Source organism: Agelaius tricolor, unplaced genomic scaffold, assembly GCF_023055355.1.
Source record: "Agelaius tricolor isolate 1412-34295 unplaced genomic scaffold, bAgeTri1.0.p SCAF_4, whole genome shotgun sequence".
Classification (NCBI taxonomy): Eukaryota; Metazoa; Chordata; class Aves; order Passeriformes; family Icteridae; genus Agelaius; species Agelaius tricolor.
The window spans coordinates 57,414,629-57,442,208 of record NW_027269264.1 but is presented as its reverse complement, the minus strand read 5'-3'; the positions used below and the strand labels follow the sequence as shown (position 1 = coordinate 57,442,208).

At 48.5% G+C, this 27,580-nt stretch overlaps 1 protein-coding gene across 1 annotated transcript; it reads right to left on the bottom strand.

Annotated features, from left to right (window-relative positions):
• Nucleotides 1–17,606, bottom strand: LOC139589411 (tetraspanin-36-like). The gene is made up of 7 exons (XM_071425870.1): nt 17,456–17,606; nt 5,383–5,574; nt 4,411–4,485; nt 3,872–3,967; nt 3,128–3,280; nt 2,108–2,191; nt 1–1,286 (listed from the first exon to the last, which is right to left on the bottom strand). Exons 1-7 carry the CDS (start codon nt 17,513–17,515, stop codon nt 1,200–1,202), a joined length of 747 nt encoding a protein of 248 aa, XP_071281971.1. The 5' UTR covers nt 17,516–17,606; the 3' UTR covers nt 1–1,199.
• Nucleotides 17,607–27,580: the final 9,974 nt, after the last annotated feature.

Below are 27,580 nucleotides of genomic sequence, written 5' to 3'. Positions count from 1 at the left end.
TTGGTTGTATAAATTCAGTTTATTTCAGCATTTAACAGAAGACAAAGCCCTCAATAAAAATTCAGTTTTCAACATACACATGATCATGCTGGTGTGTCTTCTATAGGACATTGTTACCCATTACTGCTTTTTTATCTCTTGGGGTAGGGACGGAGATAATTAAACAGTTTACACTGATCCCAAGCTATTTTTTTTTCTTTTTAGCTACAAATATAAAGGTTTATTTTACTGAGGACAGGCTGCTTATCTCTCCAAGGAAGGAATCAGCAGAATGTCTTGCTTTTCCACAATTCCTTGATACATAAAAGCTCACAGTTCCCTCTGTTCTTTATCCCCAAAATTCTGAAGAGCTTATAAACAGATTAACATACAAACGAGTTAAAGAAGGACTGTGTTAAAGCAGGGATACAATCCAATCTGTGTCCAGCAGAACTAAGGAGAACAGAAATGTACAAAAGCAGTGCTACAGCATATTATTGAAATTGCTTAGTACAAGAATATATCTTTTTAGTATTTTAGCAGAAAAGCATGGTCAGGGTGGAAACGTGGCACCAATTCCCCCAGGCAAACCATAGAAAAAGGAGGAAGAAAATGTTCAAAAGCCCTGCTTCATAAGGAATTTTTAATGTCAATAATCAAGAGATTAAAAACAAACCAAAAGAGACAGTTCTGAGTCCAAAAGCTCAAAACCTGGGGTTTTTCATGTTTGCTAGCTGCTCCAAACCACACAAATGCTTGTTCTAGACTTTAAGTGTGGGGTTGTCTTGCCTAACAACCTCTGCAGTAAACAGAATTACAACATGTGACATAAGAAAAGGGAAAAAACCTGAAACTGCACAATCAGACATAGAAAAAAACCATACTACTGATCCCCATGCCTGTGAAGAGTATTTAAACCTGGCATTCAGAAGTTTCTTTTATTGTTTAAACCACATCATGGTAATGATCTGAGGTTTGTGCAGGCAACTGAAACCCCTCCTGAGGTCTCCACTAGTTTATTGATTAAAAGATAAAGTTTCTGCTGCATGTTTTCAGGGCAGAGGAAAGAAGGTCAGAAGAAAGTTTCTTTCTGGAGCCTACTACACCACCCAGTGCTACAGATAGTCACAGGTCCAAACTTAGCATAACGTTTCAGAAAGCTGTGGGACGATCACAAGTCAGTTTCATCATCAGGAAGCAAGGTTGCTCTTCTCAGTTTATTAAGCAAACACCCCAGAGTAAAGAGGCTGATATCCACTTTCTTCTTTCTTGCAAGTAAGCACACAGACGCTCAGCATGCCGAAGAACTGGAAAAGAGGGAATGCACAAGGGACTTAGCCCTGCTGTGTTTCTGTTTCAGTTGTCAGGCTAAACACCCACACAGTGGATGACTTCATCATATGAAAAAAACTCATTTAAAAATACATCTGCATAAAGCGTTATTTTTGCATACCAATTCCCAGTAATAGTTCCGGCTGGAGTGTCTCCTCTCTGGTTTGTTGCATTAATTAATACATTCACATTAATTACTAGTTATCTTGCCATGGGGAAAATTTCAGTGAAAGGCTAGGATTGTTTGGGGATGAGTTCTCTGAACTATTTAAGTACACCTTTGGACAAGGAGTGCCAGGAATGGCTTCCCAGGGCCAGAGGGCAGGGACAGATGGGATATTGAGGAGTTGCTGGCTGGGAGGGTGGGCAGCCCTGGCCCAGGGTGCCCAGAGCAGCTGTGGCTGCCCCTGGATCCCTGGCAGTGCCCAAGGCCAGGCTGGACAGGGCTTGGAGCAACCTGGGACAGTGGGAGGTGTCCCTGCACATGGCAGGGGTGGCACTGGATGGGCTTTAAGGTCCCTTAACACCCAAACCATCCTGGGATACTGTGACTATGATAAAATGGATTCCACATTGAATTTCCATCCCAAATCCCCTACTGTCTTTTGAATCCCTCCCATCATTGTGAGGCAGATGAAATGGAGATAGTGGGTAAAATACAAGTGAGGAACAGAGGACTGAGTCTCCTCCAGAGGCAGAAGAAAGCTGTAGGCTGTTAGGACGGTGAAGATGAAGAAGACCTGAGGTCCAAGGGCAAGCTACTATTTTCCGTGAGGGAAGAGACAGGAGCATTTACCTTTACAATGGCAAACCCCAGGATTACAAGCATGGCATAGCTGATAACGCTCTGCAGCCCAGACTCCAGCTCCTGTGCACAGCCCTGCCGTGAAAGAGAGAGGTAAAAACATGTTAAAAGGTGTTCATCCAGCTGGAAGTTTTTATTATTTCCCCCCAGCTCTCCCAAGGCAGCAGGGCCTGGTAAGGCCTGTCTAATCAGCACTGCAGGTCTGAGGAACTCCATTCTTGTCTTGCAGACCTGATGGCTTATTTCCTCCTGCATGAGGAGAGGCACTGACAAACTGCAATTTACTGACATTTGCTGCATCTGAATTTCCTCTGGCTCTGGTCATTTAAACAAGAGCCCAAAACTCAGAGCCAGAATGGCCAACAATGGTATCTATAAAAATCAGCTTAGGGCTTATGCCCCAGACTGGAGAACTCGGTATGGAGTTTGGAATCACAGAGTGGTTTGGTTTGGAAGGGACTTTAAAGATCATTCAGCTCCACTCCCCTGCAATGGCAGGGACACCTTCCACTGTCCCAGGCTGCTCCAAGCCCTGTCCAACCTGGCCTTGGGCACTTTCCAGGGATCCAGGGGCAGCCACAGCTGCTCTGGGCACCCTGGGCCAGGGCCTCCCTATCCTCATATCTGATCTACACTGATCCTCTTCTAGCTTAAAACCATTACCCCTTGTCCTGTTGCAACAGGCCCCCTGCTAAAATATTTGACCTCATCTTCCTTACAGGCAAACTTGAGGCCCTGGCAGGGGCTCTGAGGTGTCCCTGGAGCCTTCTCTTGTGCAGGTGAGCAGCCCCAGCCGTGCCAGGCTCCCAGGCAGAGGGGCTCCAGCCCTCAGAGCATTGTCATCCTCCAGATTCAGCGAGGTCAATCCCAGATGAGTTGTTTCCCTGCCCCAGATCTGTTTAAACAACCACAGCTATATCCCTAAACTGTGCCTGGCGTGCTTCCCTCCATGGTTCCACCTGGCTGAAAATGAACACGGCCCGGCTGTGACCCCGAGCCCCTCGTCCTCACCCGTGTGTTGAGTTCCTGCAGCTGATCCAGGTGCCCAGTGCAGTTCTTGGCCTCTTGCTGGCAGCAGCTCTGAGGAACACTGTTGTTCCCAGTGGAATTAAACCACTGGGTAGTTGTCCAGTCGCTGTAGTTCTTAACCCCACAGCATTGAAGCTACCAAACACAGGACAGTGACACAGCAGTTACTGTTACATGACATTATACATATGTATTACTAGTTACATTATATATATAATACATGTTCATATATATGAATGCTCGTGGTGAGTTAAACTTCTCTTAGGCATAGCCAGAGCTGCCAGTAGTTTGCAGCAGATTTACAAGCAGCGGTGCTTCAGGAAAACAATCACAGATGTAATAAATCAATCTCCACACATTATTACATCCCTCTTAGTTTATTCTTTGTGACAGCTCCAACAGGAAGGTGACAAGTTGCAGGGTAGAGTCTTCCATCATCTCACTATTTTATGGTGTGGTGTTCTCAGCAGCAGCTATTCCTGTGCACTTATTTGCTGTGATGCAAATGTCACTCACATCAATCACATCCCTGACATCATGAATGTCACACCCGCAGCCTGAACACACCAGCTCTGCAAAGTGAGGAGCAACCTCAGCTGCCTTGGAGAACTAAACACAGAGCCAAGCTCCAGGATACTGCCCCACTCATCCTCTCCCCACCTTTCCCAGCCTAAATTCCTTGGTTTTTTCTGTTCTTTTCCAAACAATGCCTAAATATTTTCTTACCTGTTCTTGCAAGTAATCCACAACTGTAGACTCTGGGTTTTTGCCATCATACTTCTCAAAGACGGAGCGCATTGTACCTTGCACATCAGTTTTTACCTGTTTAGACAAACAATGCAGATGGTTTTAATGTGAGAGCTGAATATTTTATCTGCTGGTAGAAACTGCAAAAGATCTGTATCTCAAATAAGTCGGGGGAAATAAGAAATAAGAAAAATCAAGTAATGTTTTAGACAAAATTCCAGTGGTCCTTAGCCAGAATCATGTTCCTGGGTAGAAGCTTGCTGCCCTTGATAGAAAAGCTCGCCTTTGGGAGCATCAACAACTGTTTAATCCAGCTCAGAGACTGTTGTGATATCTGCCAGGTACTTTATATATTCACTGTGTTCCCAGCAAAGACATTCCCATCCCCATTTGCTCTGCATGTTGCAGGACAGTGGATGAAGTAAAAAACCAAACAGATAAATTGGAATGATCAGACAACGTGAGATCTGTTCTTTACTTTTATGTTGGGACAGAGATGCTAAAAATTCTTAACTTACCTTTTCCCTGTAAACAAATCCCAAGACAAAAGCGGACACTTCTGCAATGAAGATAACCAGGATAATGGCCAAGAACTGAAAATAAAAGAGAGAGGCAGTAAGAGAAAATCCCACAGCACTTGAATTCAACTGCACAATACATATTCATTTACAGCAGTAAGTGATCGTTATCTCTTATTGCCTCTCCAATCAAAATAGTTCCCAGAAGATAATTTAGAATAGAAGAAGCTGTGGCTGCCTCACCCCTGGAATTGTTCAAGGCCAGGTCGGACGGGGTTTGGAGCAACCTGGTTGTATTGGTTGGTCTAGTGGAAGCTCTCCCTGCCCATGGAAAAGGGTTTGGAACTGGATGAGCTTTAAGGTCCTGTCCAACCCAAGCATTTCGAGGATTGCTGTGCATGGCTGGGACGATGACTGTGGCTCCACAGGCTCTGTGCCTGATCCTGAACACTGCCACGGTGTGACCTGTGTGAAGAGCCTGTGGAACACTTCACAAGGTGGATGTCAAAGGGGAGAGTGCACAGATAAACCAGCAGCTGAGTCAGGTACGTTGTGCACTCCTTGTTGGCTCACATTGCCTTCGGGGCATGACCTGGGGCATGAAGCTACTCTAAGTGAACCTTTCTGGATTTTTCAAAGTAATTCTGTGAGCAGTCAAGGCGCGAGGATTAAAGTCTGCAGAAACACTGATACACATCTGGTTTGCTTGCTTAGAAACTCATATTTCCTCCTGTTCCTTCACCACCTCACTCCTCAAAACTTGCTCCTGCACTCATCTTCCCCGAGCCAGATGGGGCGGATCGGGGCGTCCCAGCTGCAGGTGACTCGCCCAAACCAGCAGTGCTTCAGCAGCGCGTATCACCACGACCTTTCCCTGTGTTCGCCTCCCGAGGTCCGGCCGAGCAGCTCCCCTGCCGGCGGGAGGCAGGCGACACCCGCGGACGGTGGCAGCGGCCCCGCAGTGACACTCACCAGCCCCAGGCCGACCCGAGACTCGCGGAAGGTGGCGCAGCAGCCGATCAGCCCGATGATGAACATCACCACGGCCACGCAAATTATGATCACGGCTGGCAGCAGAGCGTACTTGTCCTGCAGAAAGTTGTCGTAGCTCTTGTAGGTGTTGATGACGTACGCCCCAACATAGCTGAGGCCTGCAGCTGCCGCCTGAAATGCAGTAAGGAAGAGTGATTAGCAGATATTTATTAAGCCTCTGACCTGGAAACTAATCATGGATTGTTTTCTAATAGAGATTTTAGAAATAATGGCTACAGTGTGCAAAGAACTAGATGGAAAAAAACGCTGAATCTGAAACTATTACCTAATCTAGGCATTAAAACTTGAACACAGAGAAGGCAAAATTCACTGTATAACTCCCTTGCTAATAAGGCATCACAGGAACTCAGGTGAAAGGCTAGTGTCTGTAGACTTGCATCAGTGTCTTTGCAGAATGCCAAGCTCACACTACATCCCACCCAAGGCTGCATTAGCAGGAATCAGATCACCACAAGGTTGTTGTGTTTTGTTTTTTTTTTTTAATCCTTATCCTTTGCATTCTCATTAACCACTAAGGCAGGCACAAATGTACCCAGTCTCAGCAAAACAGTCTATCCTTTTCCTGGAGGAAACTCTCTAAAATAATCTCTCTCCCAGAAGGATGTTTTGCTGACTGAGGCCAAGGTAGAGCGCACCAGTGGCAGCTGCCCTGGAGACCAAAGACTTTTCCCCACTGAACTGGGTATAGCCCTGGAAACAACACCAAAAGGCTCAGCCATGCCCTTGTGATGGCACAAAAAAAAAAATCTCTCAAGAGCCAGGATGGCTCATCCATGCTCTGTAATCCTGCAGCACAAGGAGAAGGAAGCACCCCCCGTATTCACATTCTGGAAACTTGAAGGAAACCATCCAGATTGTTTTCAACAGGTCACAGCAGGATTTCATCACGCAGCCTTGGAGCAGTTTGTTACCTCCCTGTAACAAACTGCACTGTACGTTCTAATTAATCAAACACTCCTCATGCTGGAGCTGGGACTTGCTAATTCCTTGAGAGCCAACCTTGTTTGGCTCTTTCCCCTCCAGCCAGGTCTGCTGCCTGCCCTTCAATTACCTCCAAGTGCAGGAGCATCCTTTGTTTCAGACAGCTCCCATCCCATAATCCTGCATTCCTGGATGCTGTCTGTACCCCAGAATTACTGGGGTCAGATGGACCAAGTGATGAAGCCAGACACTCAGTACAGGACCTGCAAGGTCCTGCTGCACTGGGGCTCAGATACAGCAGGTCCTCTGCAAAGTGGGATATCAGGAAAAGGAATAGGGTTGCCAAGTCTTAATTCTCAGGTTGTTTGTTTTTCTTCTCTACAAGCACTGGGTTTTCAAATATGCTAATGATGAAAGTGGTTGCTAAAGATTCCTTTCATTTTTCCTCTCTTTGAGGGAAATGTCTTTCCTATTTCCCTGTCTACAGGTGTAGGGTGACCATGACTTTTTCCTGTCACCCCTTTTTAGGGATGCAGGGAAAGGATGAGACCACGTTCTCTCAAAGGGCATCGCTGCCTTCTCACTTCACCACAGGAGTGAGGAGCTGAGCAGGAGCAACCTCACCTTCTCCCTCAATGTTCTGTTTCTGAGCTGAAAGTAGGACAGGAAAAGTCCTTGAAATGGCAGCAGCAGTAAAGTGTCCAACAACGGGCCCCTGGCTGGGTAATAATCAACATAGACTCCATGTATTCACAGAAGGCTGATAATTTAATTTATTAAGAAACACATTGCTTTTTTATACCCTAGTTTGCTACAGGTGGAATTGATTGGTCCTCCAATCCAAACACCATCACCATTGGCTAATTAAGAAACCACCCTTTGGTAAACAAATCTCCATAACACATTCCACATGTTCAAAACAACAGGTGCAGCAAATGAAGATAAGAATTGTTTCTCATTTTTTTCTCTGATCTTCTCACAGCCTTTCCCAGGCATGGCTCTGGGAAAGTTGTTTGTTCCTCTCTGTGGCCAGAGAGCTGCTGCCACAGTAAAGGTGGAGGTGGGGACTCGTCACCTCCATCCTCCTTTGCCTTCAGTTGCACAAAAAGAATGAAGGTGCATGACCCAAAAAGTATATCCCGTATTTCTGGCCTGGAAGGCTGGATGCACGTGTCTGTCCACCTATTCTCTGCTCTGAAACAGCATCATCTGGGCAAGGACAGTCACAGAGGGGAAAGCAAAGTTGTGCCAGGGTCTCACCACCACCATCACAACCACAGGGAATGATTCCTTCCCAATATCCCATCTCACTCCACCCTCTCGCAATGGGAAGCCATTCCACCTTGTCCTGTCACTCCAGTGTATTTTCCAAAGTCCCCCTCCACCATGGTGAAGAAACATTCTTCATTTTTCATCCATACTTCATTTTCCATCCATTTCCAGTGGGCTCAAAAGGCAATGCAAAGGAAGCAGCACAGGACATGCTAAAGAACAAAGCTCCCCAGCTGTGGGGAGCTAAGAAAGACCTTGCTGCAAGTAAAAGGCTGCCAAGAATTAAGAAAAAATAAATTATGAAGCCAATTCACAAAAGGCTCCTAAAGCCAGGACCAGCAAAGCTCCATGACCGCAAGACAAAACCAGAAGGTCTAGTGTTAAGTTCAAGGACCTCAAATAGAAAGCACTTTCACAGTGGGTGTTATTGCAATACTCAGGAATGTCAGAGACAAAGCACAACCAGCAAGAAGTTTACTAAAATTTCCAAGCTTCTGCTTTCAAGCAGAAAAAGGAAGTGTAATGAGGCAAAACCAGAAGTCTTTGGGAAAAGACTTAAAGGAAGATGACCTTTTCCCCCACAGGTACTGCCACAACTTCACCCATGCTTTTTAATTCAGTGGGAAAAATCCTGAAGCCTTGAAGAGCAGGGTCACTTAGGAATAGAAGGCATCACAGATAATGACCTCTTCCCTGATTTTTGCAGGTGAGTCCCAGAGACAAGCATAGATGAAAGCATAGATGAAAAATACTTCAGAACTTAAATCAGAACTCTTCCCTTGAGCCTTTCCAGAGTTCAAGGAAAATTCAAAATCTGGTGGAGGGATTTGTTTCACCCCAACATCACAAAATGTACAGCCCATTCCTAGATCTAAGATGAGATGTACTAAGATGTACTTCTCTGGAAGGACAAGTCCTTTTTATTGCAAAACATGGATCTCAAAGTGTGTCTGATTAGGTTTCTGTTGGGTCTCAAAAAATAAACAATCACACAAACATAAAGGCCAGTTTGAGCAATTACTTTTGAGGAGGAATAGATCAAATACCTCCTTTTCCACGATTAGTCAGTCACCTCCTCAAACCCATCCAAAATGACACACAATGATGCTGGGATTATGCCAAGAAATACACATTTTGTCACACTTTTTGCTGCTCTCCTGCTTGTCAGCGTGCTTGCAGCCAGGCCCAGTACCCAGCAGGCTCACACAATGTGGCACAAACCCTGGCACGGGCAGCCCAGGGTGACTCAGGGTGGATCCGGGAGAAGCAGCTCCCCTGGGCCACCCAGAGCCAGCACAACACCCACCCCTGACCCTGCCCTGCCCTCGCCGCCCCCGCTGACTCACCGGCCGCCAGGAAACTGCTCCTGTTTCTTTACAGTGCTGGTGACTTCCTTAAGTCATTAAGATGACGAGATGAGGCAAAAGGAAATTTTGCAAGAAAACCCCTTTCCACAGCTGGGCAACAGAGCTGCAGCAGCTCTGCTGCCTCGCCCCCACGGCTTGCACCCTTCAGGGACCTAGCGCCCACATCACTCAATTGTTCATGCCCCACACCCTTGACAGAAAGCAGAAGAACCATTTGAGTGTGAAAAAGTGAACTCCTCGTGGCTGAGAGAGAAGAAAGCTGAGCTGTGACAGTCAGCAGACTTTCCCAGGCTGAGGTTTGGGCAGGGCCTGGGCTCACCAAGCCCTTCCATGCCCAGCTGAGCCAGGGAAGCAGGTGCACAGAGGACAAACACAACACGGGGGGAGGACTCTCAGTCACATAACGCACACACAGCACCGTGAATATTCACTCCTGCCCATGAAACAGAACCCTGCACTGTCTCACTGATGAAGAACAGGACAGCTGCTGGAAAACACTAATTTTATGTATTTTTTTAAAATGCAACAAGCCTCTTTGCGTTCCACTCTTTTTATATGCTGATGACCAAAAGTCCCTACCCTTTTCAGGAGGCTTTTAGCCATGCAAATACTTCATGCCACTTAATCACAGACATAGAAGGGGCTGCTTAAAGCTTCCTCTATACCACTGCTCTGAAATACATGCAAATGTTTTATATATATACATATATATACATATATATTTTTTTTTTCTATCAGTGAGGCAGAACAGGTGCTTTTCCACCTTTACTTCTGTGTTTTCATAAGCCAACCTTATGTGATGGCTGAGAACAGAGGTTAGTGTTCGTTCACAGTTATCAGCACAGGCTTCTTTGTCCCCTGCCAAACCCAGATAAGGTACAGCAAAGGAGCCAAACTACCAACTGTGATGTTAAAAGGCAGTGTGTGCTGCTTGGAGGCTTTGGGGTACTTTTTAAAAGGTTTCTCCCAGCATCCTCCTATTTCAGTGTTGATTCTATGACTTGATCTGTTACTGCAAACTGGTACAAGACTTTATTTTGAAAAGGCTGGAAAATTAAAAATACAGAGTAACAAAGCTGTAGTGTTAAAAGGAGAAACTTAAGAACAGGGTGAATTCTGAATTCACCCCGTGTGTCCAGCAAGATGCAGCCTCTGTACAGTAAAAAACTGAGGCTCTGAGACTTACAGACATTTCTTCTTTGTCTAATGGGACTTTCCCAGGGCCAGCACTAATATCCACCACAGCACAAAACTCAGGCTGGCTGGATTTTTCCTATACCATTAACTTTCTATAGGCAAAGACAGATAAGAGAAATAATACTATTTTTCATGACACAGTAAGAGAGGCTGTCTTCTACAGCAAACAACTTCAAATACAAACTGGAAGAACTATGAATAGCCCCACAAACCCTTTCTGAGCCACTGCCACCTAACTCATCATTAGACAGTCATCTCACAGAGCTGCCTGAGTTAATTTTAAGGCTCAAATCCCACTTTTTTTTTACCAGTATCTTTGCATAGTCAGATGAAAATTGTTACTTCAATTATTCTTTAATTATTACTTTGCCAATTATAATTAGTACTACTGTGCTGCCCCCATGTCTCTCATATCTAGAGTCAGCCCCCAGCAACACTGGCCTCAGTTACAGCTGCCCATCCTCTCCTTAACACAGAAGACACTCCATGTCTTTGTTTTTTGGCTTTTTTTCTGTGTATAAGAAGTGGTTTTGATTTACCTTGACAGGTAAATCTTCTGCTCAAAAGATTTTGCACATATCCTCCATAAATAATGTATTTTATTACCCAACAGCCAGCTTGCATGGCAAAGAGAATTACTATCTGGCTCCCTTGCTGATTTATTGTACTACAAGATTTATTCTTCCCATTCACTGCCACAGTTTCAAGTCCTCCCTGGCTGCTGCACTACTCCATTTTCAGGGAGGCAAAAGGTTTTCTAAAGATTTTAGAGAAAAATAAAGACACTGAGCACTTTCGAGAAAGCTTTCCTTACTTTATCCTCATTTTAACAAGGTTAAAACTCCCCTTGGCCCACACGGACCAGGCACTTCCCAGAACTGAGGGTCTCTTGCCCAAGGCAAAGCTGGTTTCTCCCAGCAATGAGAGCGACCCCAGCTCAGCACCTCCCATCCCACGTGCACAACTTTCTCTCCCTTTTCCATCCTGGATTTAGAACTCTGCCAGCTGGAAGGGGCCTCCTGGCTTCAGCTACCGTTTCCTACCCTGCTTACGGTATTAATTTCTCTAAATGATAAATCAGGTACTGCCACGTTTGTGTTCTCTGGCTTCACCCAGGACAGTGTGTGACTGTGCTTGGTCACCCTTGCAGTGAAAAAGGTTCCTGATGTTCAGAGGGACCATCCTGTGCTTCAGCTTGTGCTCACTGGCCCTGTCACTGGGCACTGACAGCATCATCTGGGCAAGCACAGGCGAGCCAGCAAGGCTGCTGTGCCAGGATACCTGGGCCAGGGCCTGCCCACCCTCCCAGCCAGCAATTCCTAATTGCCAAGAGGCCAAAATCTGTGCCTGCCCTCTGGCAGTGGGAGCCATTGCCTGGCTGCTGTCCCTGCAGGCCTTGTCCCCAGTCCCTGGGCAGCTCTGCTGGAGCCCCTGGAGGCCCTGGCAGGGGCTCTGAGGTGTCCCTGGAGCCTTCTCTTGTGCAGCTGAGCAGCCCCAGCTGTGCCAGGCTGGCTCCAGAGCAGAGGGGCTCCAGCCCTGGCAGCAGCTCCGTGGCCTCCTCTGCACTGGCTGCAGCAGCTCCAGCTCCTTGTGCTGCTGGAGCCAGGGCTGGAGGCAGGATGGGGTCTCCTGTTAGTACACAAACTTGCTGTGTTCCCTCAGATCTTCACATTGTGAAAACGCTGATTTACAAAATAATAAAAACCACTGAACTCAGCAAGCTGGCTTTGGATTGGAGCAAAAAGCACCAAAGCTGTGAGCTCCAACAGGCTGCCCTCGATTCCAGCAGCACCAACAGCCCCAGGAGGGAACTCCTGCCAATCTCATGCCAGTCATTACCCTCAAACTAAAACCTTCAAATCAGTTTCCTCAGGTGAGCTACAGAGGTGGGACAGAACCCAGACAATTGTTCTGAGCCAAGTTATACCAAGCCACAGCAGACTCATCAAGGTCTGTTACACCCAAATATTCAGCTGGGATTTACAGCTGTGGGGCATGTTTCAGCCTGCCCTCAAAACACACCTCAGGCTGCTTGCTGGGTATGGTGGGAAGTGCTTGCTTTTTCCTTTTCTTCCTCAAATGAAAACAATGAGCAGCTGCCAAAGGGCTCTGAAAACCTATGTCTCTCTTTCAGGAGAAAAAAATCCCCAAACCTAAACCCACATTTTCTTGCAGTTTACATGCTGCAAAACCACACACTCAGAGGGGATTCTGGGTGTAGTGGGCTTGTTTTCAAGCTATACTAAGGAAATGTCCACTCTAAGTGTTGTTTCAGCATGCTGCCTTCTGTTCTCCAAGCCTAATTCCAAGGTTATTTTTCCATCTCTAAAAGCCAGCATATACCTAAAAAGCAGAAATGGTGGCATGTCCTCACAGAGACACTGTACAGAAGTGCAAAGCAAGGAATCCTGCCCCAGTTCCTACTGCTTAAACCCCTGCCTTGGGGCTATGGTGCTGCTGTTAATCACAATCACAGAGGCAACAGGACCAGGAGGAGGAGAAACTCATTTCCACTTGTCAGAACCCCCATTTCCACTTGTATTCTCCCCGAATACACAAACTGCAGGACATGATCTGCAGGGACTGTAACTTCAGCTGAGCATGGATTGATTTATCAGCCAGTGCCAGGCTGTTTTGGATCTGAGCAGCCTGTCTGGACACAAAACACCCTATAGTTCAATATTTGCCTTCCGAACCACCCCAATTTCTCAATCAGCTGCTCCAGGCTCAGACACTGGACGCTGCAACTAAACCAAGGTGCACCTAAATCACAGCAGAGCTAATCCTAAATCTTGCTACAGAGGTGCCAAAATGAGCCCTTGTAATTACCACATGCACTTTCCACAACATGGAACCACAGAATCCCAGAAGGGTTTGGGTGGGAAGGACCTGTAAAACTCACCCAGCTCCACCTCCTGCCATGGGCAGGTGTTGTTGTTCTGTTTCTAGAGTCCCATACCGTTGTTATCAGATTTCTAAAGTCCATACCTCCTCCGTGTGTTCTCATGGCTGCAGATCTTCACTGCACAGACTCCTTCTTCTGCATGTTTTTCTCTCTCGGGTCAGGGCTCCTCCAAGGCTCTCCCACCCCCTTTTATCCCAGTTATCTTCCTTGGTCACAGCTGCAGCCCAGTTAAGGACATCGCAGCTGCAGCCCATCAAGGACAACCGGGACCTCCCGGGGCAAAGCCTATACACAGATATTCAAATACAATACATGCATTTTGCTAGGACTCAAAGCCTCTACTATAGGCAGGGACTCCTTCCACTGTCCCAGGGTGCTCCAAGCCCTGTCCAGCCTGGTCTGGAACAGTTCTGCTTCTCTATGCAACCTATGCCAGTGCCTCACCACCCTCACAGGAACAATTCCTTCCCAATATCTACCCTGAATTTCCCCTCTTTTCAGTGTGAAGCCATTTCCCATCACCACAGCTCCTGACGAAGAATCCCTCTATGGTTTCTTTGCAGCCCCTGTCAGACATGGGAAGGCTGATTTCCACATGGCCTTCACACATCTTCCTCATCTCCAGGCTGACCACCCCCACCTTCTCAGCCTGTCAAACTGTGGTTTTGGTGACCTTTGAAGAGACCAAAGTGCTCTTGGGGATGGATACACAGCCTGGCCATCCAGGGGACGGGATAGCCTTCATAGCCACAGGGACCCTCTGGCTGAGGTTGCCCCCTGGAATCTGCATCACTGTCCCAACACCTCCCCTGTGCTGACCACACAGCACCAGCACCTTCATTTTAATTTAGTCTGTGAGGCCTCTACACAATACAGCAAAGCCCATTTTCCTGAAAACCAGTTCAGTTCTGCTTCCTGATTTTGGGGAGAATGATTTTAAACAAGGAACAACTTTACCCTTTCCAGGCACACTAAAAAGGATCACACCAAAGTGCCCAGGCATCCGCCCCATCCTGTGACCAATGCATCATGTGGCTGCTCTGCTCTCACCATTCAGAAACGAGCTAGAAATTATAGAATGGCTGGGGTTGGAAGGGACCTTAAAAATCACCATGGTTCCAACTCCCAAGGAACCCTCCCACCACCTTCCCCTTCCCTTCCTCAATGTAACCTTTGCTATTCAATACATTTTTCATTAAAAGTATCCAGTGCATTGTTCATTACAAGTATCCAGATTCCTCTCTGGCTGAGGCTCCAGAGCAAGCATTCCCAAAGTACTCATTACTGTCATGAGTGATTTTAAACAATTCACACATGCAGGAATTTTTCTGGTGGGTAAGTTTAAACCTCCAAATCACTAAAAATCATTTAAAGTGAACCACAGCAATATAGTGATTCCTTGAGCAACCTGTTCTAGTGGAAGGTGTTCCTGCCATGGCAGGGGGCTGCACTTCTTGCCTGCAGATCAAATGCTGCTCTCTCAAATCCCCTCATCCTGCTGAAGTCCCCTGGGCAGGAATTTGTCCTTATGCTTCTCCGTGCTGTTGGGCAAGTCAAGCAAGGAGGCTGGGGAAGTGCCCACCTCTGCTTAGAAGTGAATGGGAAATCTGGGGAAACAGGATTTTCACTGCAGAAACACCTAAGGCAGCCCTCTGGTGATTAATCAGAATATCTCGCATTAGAGGGGACCCACAAGGAGGGTGGAAATCCAGCTCCTAGTCCTCAGGACCACCAGTGGGCGCCAAACCCCCTCTGAAGGCAGAGACCTGCTCAGTGACAATGAAACTGAAGGTGACAGGGGCAAGGTGCTGCATGCTTTGAGGTTAAAAGCGACTGGAAGGTGCTTACTGCACATTATACAGAAATACTGGAGCACGAAGCTTCCATCTAGTTTTAACATTCTCAGTTTCTTCCCTTGGACCAGGAAGTGAATCCCAGCATTCCACCTCTCTCCTTCAAAAGGAGCACCATCACATCTCACCCAGCAAAGCCTCCTCAAATGACATTTCCGAGAACATCATGGTCTGCTCTGACCCTTCCTCTCCCTCTTTTGGGACCCATGAGATAAACCTGCATCCCCAGTCTTCACCTGGAGCAGGCCAGCACCCACTTACCAAAACTACCACTCACTTGCGCCTAATTGGTAGGTGCTCAAGAGCAGAAGAGGAGGTGGGAAGAACTCCCACAGCCTGAAGCACCACCCCTGGTAGCCTTATAATTAAATAATCTTTAATCACCGAGTTTTTGGGGGGAGTTATGCATAAATCCATAATTGGCAGAATGACCTGCACGTACAATGCTGAGCTGGGTGCTTAGGAGAAAAGCTGTTTTTTCACCTCATTTAGGAAGCCCGATTTGTCATCGTGGAAGATCTGACTTCCTTCACTCTGCATGATAACGATCAGATAGCCAAAAGAGACTTTTTTGCCTTTTTAGGATATTCCTAAGTAATAACTTCTGTCAAAGAGCTACATCTGCACCATCTGCTGACTACGCAGGTGGTGAATTATTTTCCATAATCACTTCTGAGCTGGGAAAGATCTGCAGCATGCAATGTCTGGACATGAATTACTCCTTGGAAAAGGGCTCTGATGTTCTTGGCAAATCCTGTTTTCACAATCATCTGGAGCCTTGTACTTACAGAGCCCTGACTGTTAGAAATGTTCTGCAGGAGCATAAAAGAATCAGTCCCTCCATCTCCACCCTCCTAAACCAGAATTCCAGGTTCTGCAGTTCTGCTGCTGGAATGTGATTACCACACATAATGGTGGCAGCAGCATCTAAATGCCACAGGTACCAGGCTGCACTGCTCTTACTGGGATGAAAAACAACCCAAAGGGCTGCTCTGGGTCACCCCAAATTCAGAGAGGTGCACAAGGATCATTACTGACCGTCCATGGAAGAAGATGACCAATCACAACTAGAGAGTGCTCCTACAGCAGAAGGAAAAGCACCAGAGACATTTTTAGGAGGATATAAGGCTGTTTCATTTCCAAAAAGCCAAGCAATGATGCTAACGTGAGGCACACATGTTCTGAGGCTCAGGGGCTTTCCACAGAGGGATGCTGCGATGTTTCTCTGTGGCTATTAAAAAAAAAACCCAGAAGAAAATTGCCACAAACCAAGCAGACACAGTGAGACCGTGTCACCTGGTGTGCAGCAGTGACTCAACTGCAGCTCCATTCGTGCCAGTGGCTCAGGAGCTACATGGAGCACATGCAGCAATAAACTGGCCTCATAAAGGGGGCACAGGATGGAGGGGACGAGCTCCTCACCACAGCCAGCAGCAAGTCATGTTTTTACAAAACGGCACCACACCCCACAAGGCCCCAGGGATTAATTCGAGCAGGATTCCTTGTTTTGACTTATTTTTTCTCTCCTCATGTAGCCTTTCTCTTTGGAAACCTTTGGTTCTTCTCTCCAGGAAGAGCCCCTGCTTCACCCAGAGCAAGGGGCGCTGCCACGCTGAGCCCAGCCCGGCCGAGCAGCTCCAGGCCCCGGCTGTCTCGGGCAGGTTGGGGCATCCCTGGAAAAGCCCCATCTGGAAAACACCCAGGTGCTACAGAGCAGCTGTGAACCCCCAGCCCACAGCCCGACACCCCTGAGCTCTGACATGGCCCTTCCTACAGCAGCACACAAGTCCCAGGGCGGTCCACGGTGATGGTGGGGGTTTTCCAAACTTCCCCATGCAGGGAGAATGCCCCAGCCTGGTTACAGAACAACCCCCAGCTCTTCTGAACAGCCACCAGCCCCCGCTGTCACTGTCGCGAGGCAGCCGTGCAAAGAGCCACCGATGCCGACACCCCCAGACCAACGCGGGTTAGGCTAAAAGGTATACAAACCACCCTCATTTTCTCACTCGCTTGTAAATAATTATCGCGGAAGGGATTTGGAAAGCCGTAACTGTGCCAAGGACACAGCTGGAACAAAGTTCTCAGCAGTTTTCCTCCCCAAAAGTCTCCTCACCCCAAATACGGAGCAGAGCCCTTGTACAATGCACTCGCCTTGCGGCTTCGTTTCCCTCCGATCACAAAACGTGGCTGTAGACTGCTTTAACTAAAAACACTACTAAAAAACCGGGTACATTAAAAACACGCCACGAAGAAAAAAACGAACAAAAAAAAGTAATAAGCTCTGACCTTATTTTTTTTTTCTGAGAAACGTAACCCCCTAAATCTCCTTGTTCTTTAAAAACACGTAATTAGGCGTTGCTACAGAAATGTACGAGCACACAGAGCTAAGCTCCATGCCCGGATGGCGGGCACGGCCCGCAGCACCGTGTCCCCCTGCCAGACCCCGTCCCGCCCGGCCCGGGACAGCCCCGCGGTACCCAGAAGGCGAGGCTCAGCAGCAGCAGCACAGTCTTGGAGGTGATGACTCCGCAGTCCATGTTCGCGCAGCTCTGGGGCTGTGCCGCCGCCGCACCGGCCCCGGATCCTCGCGGGGCCGCCCCTGGCCCGCCCCAGCCCTGCCCTGCCCTGCCCACCCACGGGACGCGTTTCCCCGTGGCCGAGCCGGCAGATTTCCAAGCAGGGGGTGGGGAGTGCCGGGAACAAATGTCAAGGCAAATTATTGGTGATTCAGCGTGGTTTGGGATTTTTTGGTGCTTTTTTTCTTTGTTTTTCCCAAAACTTCTGAAACTTTACAGCGAAGTTACACTAAGCCCTGTGAAAAGCTCTCACTGCAGCACAAAGGTTTACATCAGATTTGCCTTCCAGGGTTGCTAACGCACAGCTATCTCCCCTTCATCCAGCCTGTCTGTTTTAGTCTATCTGAAGCCAATCTTCCCAATCACATGCTCCACTGAACAGCAGGAATATGTGGATCAGTGGTGGGAACACATGGATCCGTGCTGAGTTAACAACTGGATTCGGTGCCCTGGGCTGAGCCCCAGCGTGGGCAGCAGGGCAGGGGGGATGCTGCCCCTGTGCCCCTGGGCTCAGGTGAGAGCCCACCTGCAGAGCTGCCCCAGCCCTGGCTCCAGCAGCACAAGGAGCTGGAGCTGCTGCAGCCAGTGCAGAGGAGGCCACGGAGCTGCTGCCAGGGCTGGAGCCCCTCTGCTCTGGAGCCAGCCTGGCACAGCTGGGGCTGCTCAGCTGCACAAGAGAAGGCTCCAGGGACACCTCAGAGCCCCTGCCAGGGCCTCCAGGGGCTCCAGCAGAGCTGCCCAGGGACTGGGGACAAGGCCTGCAGGGACAGCAGCCAGGCAATGGCTCCCAGGGCCAGAGGGCAGGCACAGATTTTGGGCTCTTGGGAATTAGGAATTGCTGGCTGGGAGGGTGGGCAGGCCCTGGCCCAGGGTGCCCAGAGCAGCTGGGGCTGCCCCTGGATCCCTGGCAGTGCCCAGGGCCAGGCTGGATGGGGCTTGGAGCAGCCTGGGACAGTGGGAGATGTCCCTGCCCATGGCAGGGGTGGAATGAGATGGTGTTGAAAGTTCCTTTCAACCTGAACCATTCTGTGACTCCACAACACAGGTTTGGACACAGAATACATCCCAAACGCTGGAATGTGAGGCTGAGCAGGTATAGGGAGAGGTACTGGAATTCAGTGACTGCAGAGAGCTGCAAATGTTGCTTTATTCTCACCAGCCAAGCCTCGTGCTTTTACAAACAAGCTGGAGGTGCAGGACTGGCAGCCAGGAGTTTGTTTTTCAGAGCAGACCTTTGGCAGCCCGAACTGAGCTGAACCCACCCCTCGGCAGGGCTGCAGGATGCAGCGGTAACGAGTTTCCTGCCATTGCCCCTTCCCGGGAAAAATCGCTGTGATGCAGCGTCTTCTGGGGGAGATGGACTTTGGAGGGGATGTGCTGAACCAGCTCTCCAGCAGGAAAGCAGGAAAGGGACATTATGGACAGCCTCTGCCCGCAGCCCACGAGTTTAAGCTGCAGCTGCTTTGAAAGGCAGCAGACTGACTGTGCTGGCTGCTGAAAAGAGAAATCTGTGTGCAGAACGTGGGGTGAAGCTGATATCCAAAATTAAATTCCTTGGAGAGCAAAGATCAGCACAAAGTCAGAATTGAGGACTGCTCACAGAGCTCCTCCTACCAGCAAGGCTCTCCTTGCCATCATAATTTCTATTACAGCACTAAATATTAACAAAGTGGGTAATTGTGAAGTATTTTTAAATTTTAAAAATCAGCATTTTCACTTTTCCTTGTAGTGTGGAAAAAGCAGGTGGACAAAGCAAAAAAAAAAATCACCTGGAAACCATTTCTCCTAGTTTTATCGGAATGACTGGTAATCTAGGGAAAATAGTTTGAAGAAAAATGGAAGGGCAAAGTTTGATTTAAAATGAAATATAAAGGAATTTAAAAAACCAAAACCAAAACCAACCAAAACACCAACCAAACCTCACCTTTCTTTAATATCCAGATATTGTTACCAATTCTGTCATTTGTTAGTTCACTTGTTAGTTAAAACTTTTAAATTTGAAATATAAAAATGGTAATTTCACAGAGAATAAAATGGGATCTTTAACAAATGTGTTACCACCTCTATGCTGTTTGTTTCAGAACAAAGTGTTATTTAAAATCAACAGTGGCTGAATTTTTATTAAAAGTGATCTAGAAAGTAGCTTGCCAGAACAAAAGGTTCCCTTAGAGGTGTATCCCAAACATCACAAGAAATCCTGGCTGTGATATTCTTCATTATTTCCTTACCAATTAATATTAAAATCAAGAGATTCCTGTTGAACATGAGATTTTAAAACAGCAGTAAGCTGGAATTTTTGCAGTCAGTTTTGGAAGGGAGTTGGAGAGAAGAGGAAATGAAAACTACCTAACCTGATAAAGCCTCAAAGGAGGCTGTGTTTCCAGAGCTGCTGCCTGCCATCGATCTCTTGCCTTGAGTAAATTGGTTTGGTTTGCTGGATTTCAGTCTGAGATGAGTTTAGGAAACTTAGTGGAAAAACAACAGGTTTCCCACTGGTTTATTTATGGCGTGTTCAGCAGCGTGGCTCTATGGTTTGTACTGGAAGCTGTAACATGTGATAGGAAAAGGGCCTTCACATTTCCCCTTATCCACCAGACAGCCACCACGTAAAGATAAAATTCCTTTCTGCACATGAGACAACATATCTGAAAATATGTCTATTTTGTTTTCCTCCTGCTAGACTAAACAACTTGCCGGTTCTGTTACTTTCCAGAACTCACTCTCTCCCACTAAGATTTGTTTCTCTTGAAATGGCTGGGAATGCAGCGTGTTCCCCAAGGGCTGTAATGAAGAGTTCACCAGAGCTCTCTGCCTTCTCCTGCAGTGCCATGGCCTTGCTGACTCACTCCCAGCTTGTGATCATCTATTTCTGCCCAAGGAACTGCTTCCAAGTCAGCTGTTCCCCATCCATTTCTGATTGCTCTTGTCCAGGTGGGCAACCCTTCTGGTGTCACAGAATCCAAGAATCCCAGGATGGTTTGGCTGGGAAGGATCTTAAACCACATCCAGCGCCACCCCTGCCATGTGCAGGGACACCTTCCACTGTCCCAGGCTGCTCCAAGCCCCATCCAGCCTGGCCTGGGACACTGCCAGGGATCCAGGGGCAGCCCCAGCTGCTCTGGGCACCCTGGGCCAGGGCCTGCTCACCCTCCCAGCCAGCAATTCCTAATTGCCAAGAGCCCAAAATCTGTCCTTGCCCTCTGGCAGTGGGAGCCATTCCCTGGGTGCTGTCCCTCCGTGCCTTGTCCTTTCTGCACCACATCTGATTTTTCAGCCCTCTCCTCCAAATCCTTGAGATCTCTTGGAAACTCTGTTTCTGTTGCAGTCCTTGTCCTTAACATCTCCATGTGCTCCCCACATAAAAAATTCTCTGTTCTCTTCTCCAGTTATTGCTGAGATTTCAACCCCCAACAGGTGGGACAGTAACCCAGGTGACACCAAGCCACAGGTGGAAGACTCGGGTTGTTCAGGACAGGCCACGGGGATGAAGGTGCTGTGGGGCACAGGGAGGTGTTAGAGGCCTTATCATATTAAATATACTGCTTCTTTCCCCACAAGGCCTGTAACCCATCACAAAAGGAAATGCAATTAGCATGAAACCGTTTGTCCTTGACATATCTATGTTGTCTGGTATTTGTCTCTGTATTTTCTTCTTGTCTGCAAATGATTTCCCAATTATTTATTCCATGGTCTCTTTGATGTTGTTAATAAGGAACTGAAGTTAACTGGCTTGGAATTTCCAAGTGTTTGGTTTTTTTCCTCAGTCTGTCAGCACCTCACCTCCCTTCCAAAAGCTCCACTTCAAACAGCTCTTAGATGGCTGGACTCACTTTTTAAGTCTTCTGGGAAAAAGCCCATAGCACCAATTTAATTTGAGAGCCATCAGTTGATAAAACCTCTATGTAACCTGTCCTTTCCTCATTCTCCCACTGACTTTAGCCCTTTTTCCCTACTTTTGCTGTGCCAGCTGCTGATTGTGTTGGACGTTTTGGTGCTCCCACTGCAAGGAGGACAGAAAATCAGTCTCCCATGATTGGCACATGAGGATGACGCAGAAGCATCTTCATAGTACATGACCTTATTTCTTGGAGTCATTTGGGTCTGTTGAAAAGACTCATGTAAAAATAACAGGAAGGAAAATTTACAGTCAGCAGAGATTGCTTTCTAGCTAAAAAGAATAAAATAATATTTTATTGACATCATAAAATTAGCAGGTAGCCAAGTTTGAAAAACTCAACTCAAATACTTTCACTTCCTCTTTAAACACTCCAGCTGGGTTACACAGTCAGTTCTTGTCTCAGGCATGAAAAAAAGTGTGTTTCCCAGCACAAATATTCACATCTTTGCAGTAGGAAAATTGTTCCTGCCTGGAGTTGGATTAGGAAGGGAAGGACTGTGCATGGCTCTCCATCCCATGCCAGCAGAGAGGTCAGCAGGGTAGCATTTCCCTGGAGTGTTCATGTGCAAGGATCCATGTCACTAGCTTGGAATTCTGATTTCTGCCACACCTCAGCACTCTGCCACAGGCAGCACTGCCCCAGCCCCGAAGCTGTGCCTGCAGGGAGCCACAGCCTGATGCTGTGCTCTGCTTCAGGGACTCTGATTTGCTGGGAGGGGAATTTTGACCTCGCTGCTGATCTCGTTCACCTTGTGAGCTGTGGCTGAGAGCAGCCAGGCAGGATGTAGGCGGTGAAACCCCAAATGATGCCTGGTGAGCTTCTCTGTGATATCTCCTTCTAATCACAAAATACAGATAAAGCAACTTGAAAATGTGCAGGCTTCCTGGTGAAGCCTGGAGCACGCAGGGAGTGTAAGAAGATGTTTCCTGAGATGGATCAGCTCTTGGGTCAGGGGGGTAGGGAAGGACCACAGGCAGCTTTATAAAAATAAAGTAGTAAATCCACTAGTAGGCTTTGGTCTGTCTTAATCATGCTGGAATTATTCACCCCCTCCCTCACACCGTGTTCCCTCTTTGTATTTACCCTTTGCTCTTTCAAGGCTGAGAGAAAGGAAGGAGAAAAAGATCTTTTCTGCTTGCCTGTGGGTGTGGAGAGAGGGAAGCAGCTGATCCTCCACCCTCCCACCCCCTTCCACTGTGGGGATTTGGGGTAAAAAGGAGCATTTGTCGAATGGCGCCTGGCTCAGACGTGGTTGGGGGAGGACTCTGATCTTTGCACTTCCAATTCTGCACCACAGTGACCAAGCAGGACTCATGCACACAGCTGACACTGCCAGCTACAGCCAAAGGCAGACCTGTCCCATCAGCTGCCTCCTTCATTCACTCAGAAAGTTCAAAGAGCTCTTTTTGGCCTCCAACTCAAAACCCTCAGTCCTCCTCTGAATCTCAGAGTCAAATAAATACCAAGGACTACCTGAATTTTATGTGCCAGTGCTAGAAACTTGCATCTTGCGGCCATTAAATTCCATGTGGAGATACACGGATGCAACAGAAACATGTGCTGTGTCACAGGTATGTGAATGATGAATCAATGGTGCTTAAAGCTCCACCATGAAACATCTGTGGGACTTCCAGGCTGCAGAACTTAGTGCAAGCATGAATATAAATTCATCACAATGGTGAGAGAGGAGAGCCAAGATGTGATGCTGCTGTCTCAGGGAAAACTGCACAAGAGACATGAAAAAGTCTGTGTATTTTGTGGGCTCCAGCAGCACAAGGAGCTGGAGCTGCTGCAGCCAGTGCAGAGGAGGCCACGGAGCTGCTGCCAGAGCTGGAGCCCCTCTGCTCTGGAGCCAGCCTGGCACAGCTGGGGCTGCTCAGCTGCACAAGAGAAGGCTCCAGGGACACCTCAGAGCCCCTGCCAGGGCCTCCAGGGGCTCCAGCAGAGCTGCCCAGGGACTGGGGACAAGGCCTGCAGGGACAGCAGCCAGGCAATGGCTCCCAGTGCCAGAGGGCAGGCACAGATTTTGGGCTCTTGGCAATTAGGAATTGCTGGCTGGGAGGGTGGGCAGGCCCTGGCCCAGGGTGCCCAGAGCAGCTGGGGCTGCCCCTGGATCCCTGGCAGTGTCCCAGGCCAGGCTGGATGGGGCTTGGAGCAGCCTGGGACAGTGGAAGGTGTCCCTGCCCATGGCAGGGGTGGCACTGGATGGGCTTTAATGTCCCTTCCAGCCCCAGCCATTCCAGGGCTCTGTGATTCCTGCCACAGCCAGGCCTGTGTGGCTCTGCACCATGACACTTGGTGCCAGCTGGCAGGTACTGCCTGTGACCAGCGATGTAAGGGAAAGATTTATATTTAACTGACATTTTTAAAATACATTAGTAGAAGTTCTGAGCTTTGCCACTGATGCAAAACATGTCACTGTGACACACTTTTATATTTATGTGACTCTCCTGTTCCTGACTCAGCCAGTCATGTGGATCTGAGCAAACAGGAAATCCTTCACAAAAAAAAAAAAAAAAACCCCAAAAAGCCACTCAGAAAAAATGTACCCATAAGACACAAAAAGCAAAGAGTAATGGATTCCCTAAGCAAGTACTTTGAAGATTGCCCAGAGGAAGAATCACAAGAAAGCCTGGCTGGAGGAACCTGAGATGCTATGGAGTGTGACCAGTGAGGAAACCTCAGGGGGATTCATAACCACAGAGGACCTGGCAACTTCTGAAAGCCCCAGCCTGGGAAGCCAGGGGCATCTGCAGGACTGAAGGACATTTGATCCTGCAGTGGAAAGGGGGTTGGTGTGCCCCAGCACTGGCTCATGTAGCCACCACAACCCCAGACAAGGAGAATAGGCAGCCATTGTAGGGAATGCTGTCTTTTATGAGGGGTGGGGAGGACTTTGGTTCCCTTAAATAGAGTTAATTTTCTTTATTAGGAAGAAGTTGAAAGTTTCTTTTGTACAAAGAGGGAATTGTCCATCAGCTGATACCAATCAGTTTCTCATACTTCCTTGAAGGACAGAAAGGCCCTACTGTCCTTGCCAGATTTTCCCACAGCAGATTTTGCTCCTGAAAATGGGCTCTGGTTTGCTGAGTTGCTCCATCTGTCAGCACGTGCTGTCCTTCTTCCATGCCTTCCCAGCCCTTCCCTCCTGCCAATGGGGCTTGGAGCACCCTGGATAGTGGGATGTGTCCCTGCCCATGGCAGGGGTGGAATGGGACAGGCTTTAAGGTCCCTTCGCACCCAAACCACCCTGGGGTTCTCTGGTTCTGTGAATATATGAAGTTTATGGGCCATTCCTTTGAGAGAGATTTCAGGAAGGAGAATTCAATCCAGCCAGTCCAGAACAGACCATATCCTATGTATATCCTATATCCCATATACATTCCCAGTGAGGAAAGCCAATGACCAGGGTCCTCTCAGGCACCTAAGTTAAGGAGAATCTGTTTGTTCATCAAACATTAATGTAAAATAAAGACACAAGCCATCTGCAATGTCTTTGGAATAAACCCAGTTTTCAGGAGGAAATGTTCCCAGAGCTGGTGGAGGGACTTCACAGAAGAATGGGAGCTTTAGAGAATCCACACATCCCTGTTTATTTTTGGATGTCAAACAGATGGCAGTACTGCACATTTGTACAGTCTATTACACATAAATCTGATTGCTGGTTTTGTGTAGAGCTTAAGACTAAGGCAACACTTCCTATTAAACACACCATAAAATACTAGGCAGAACTATAAAATACCAAGAAATTCAGCCCTCCCTCCACTCAAATACAAGTTTTCAGGGGGGAAGTGATGTGAAGCTGTTTCCCTTTCACAACCATCTCAAAGACTAAGTCACGATAGTATGACAGCATTAAGTCTCTACTGAAATAAACTCAAAAGATTCCATTTCAAGCACTACCACGGTCGTAAACATATTCTCCAGTTTGTAAACCCTATGTATCAAACTGCTGTGTTTGACTGTGCAAGGATCCCATTGTTGACACCAAAAGTAATTGCACTGGGTTTTAATTGGATGAGAACAAGCTTTACAGCCAGGTTAAACATTGACCTTTCTTCCCTGGGATAATTTTTTTCAACTTGCTATCAGCCAAGCTAATGTGATTATGTGCAAGAAAGCAAAGTTCTTGGCAGTGTATGTGTGTGTGTTCCAGAGCTTCAAAGCTTCAGCAACAGATTTTTCCCGTGACTCCTTTGAGGGCAATGAGCTTGAAGCAATTACTGATGCACAGCCAATGTTTTACTTCCCGTTTTCCTCCAGCCCAGGCAGGTCTGGAGCCTGGCACCAGCAGGATGTGCTGCAGGAGGTCTCTGTGACAGTCCTGACCTGGGAACTGTGGGTTCACTCTGCTCCATCACCTGTGGGCACAGAGAACCCATTCTTGTCATTAGTTCCATTTCACAGAGTCACAGAAGGGTTTGGGTTGGGAAGGATCTTAAAGTCCATCCCGTTCCACCCCTGCCATGGGCAGGGACACCTTCCACTGTCCCAGGCTGCTCCAAGCCCCATCCAGCCTGGCCTGGGACACTGCCAGGGATCCAGGGGCAGCCCCAGCTGCTCTGGGCACCCTGGGCCAGGGCCTGCCCACCCTCCCAGCCAGCAATTCCTAATTGCCAAGAGCCCAAAATCTGTGCCTGCCCTCTGGCAGTGGGAGCCATTGCCTGGCTGCTGTCCCTGCAGGCCTTGTCCCCAGTCCCTGGGCAGCTCTGCTGGAGCCCCTGGAGGCCCTGGCAGGGGCTCTGAGGTGTCCCTGGAGCCTTCTCTTGTGCAGCTCAACAGCCCCAGCTGTGCCAGGCTGGCTCCATAAGATAAGAGTCATTAACCTAAATCCTTTCCATTCCTGTGCCAGCCTGTCCCCACTGATGCCCCAGCACTGGCACCTGGGGCTGCACTCTGTGGTGCCTGATGCCGTGCGTGGTGGGGATGAGGCCCCTTGTGGCTCCCTTCCAACTCAGGATATGTTATGATTCCATTATCAAAGAACACCCCTTCTTCAGAAACTTTTAGGTATTTCGCACTTTGCCACACAGGCAGGCAGGCACAGGCAGGGCTGCCCACAGAGGGCAGTCGCAGTGCAGGAGCTCAGGAGGCGCCGGGCTGTGGCTCGGGGTGCCGCGGTGTGGTGGCTTCGGCATTACAGCGGCAGTGCCGGATCATCCTGAAGGTCTCTTCCAGCCCTGACAGTCCCTTGACCTCGGGACACCCCTCAGCGCCCACGGCACGTCAGGTCATCTCTCAGTGTCCCCGCCATGCCGGACACCCCTCAGTGCCCCCGCCATGCCAGGTCATCCCTCAGTGCCCCCGGCCTGTCAGGACACCCCTCAGTGCCCCCGCCATGCCAGGTCATCCCTCAGTGCCCCCGCCATGCCGGACACCCCTCAGTGCCCCCGCCATGCCGGACACCCCTCAGCGTCCCCGCCATGCCAGGTCATCCCTCAGTGCCCCCGCCATGCCGGACACCCCTCAGTGCCCCCGGCCTGTCAGGACATACCTCAGTGCCCCCGCCATGCCAGGAGAGCCCTCAGTGCCCCCGCCATGCCAGACACCCTTCAGCGTCCCCGCCATGCCAGGACACTTCTCAGTGCCCCCGCCATGCCAGGTCATCCCTCAGTGCCCCCGCCATGCCAGGACACCACTCAGTCCCTCGCCATGCCAGGACACTTCCAGTGCCCCCGCCACGCCAGGACACTTCCAATGCCCCCGCCATGCCAGGACACCTCTCAGCGCCCCCGACCTGCCGGGACACCCCTCAGTGTCAAAAATAGGTTAGAAACTGTTGTAAAATAGTTGGTAATTGTTAAACATGTACTAGTAGTTTAGTTATTCTTTGTAAAAGCTATTAAAAGGGTAGTTATAAGAAATACGGTACTCAAAATACCGTAGTACACCTAAGCAAAGTGCATCATCCCCCGAAGCTGAATGAGCCGGCCTGGGCAGAACTGTAATGGGCCAATCAAGCGCCTTAAACCTTCATGCAAACGAAAGGATCCCAACAGAAACCAATCCAGAGGGACAAAAACCAGGATAATAAGTGACCCGGTGATTGTGTGCCGCTCCACCTGGAACATCGGGGACATCGCTGCTCAAGAAGACGGAGCGCCGGCGCTGCAGCATCCTCGACGGG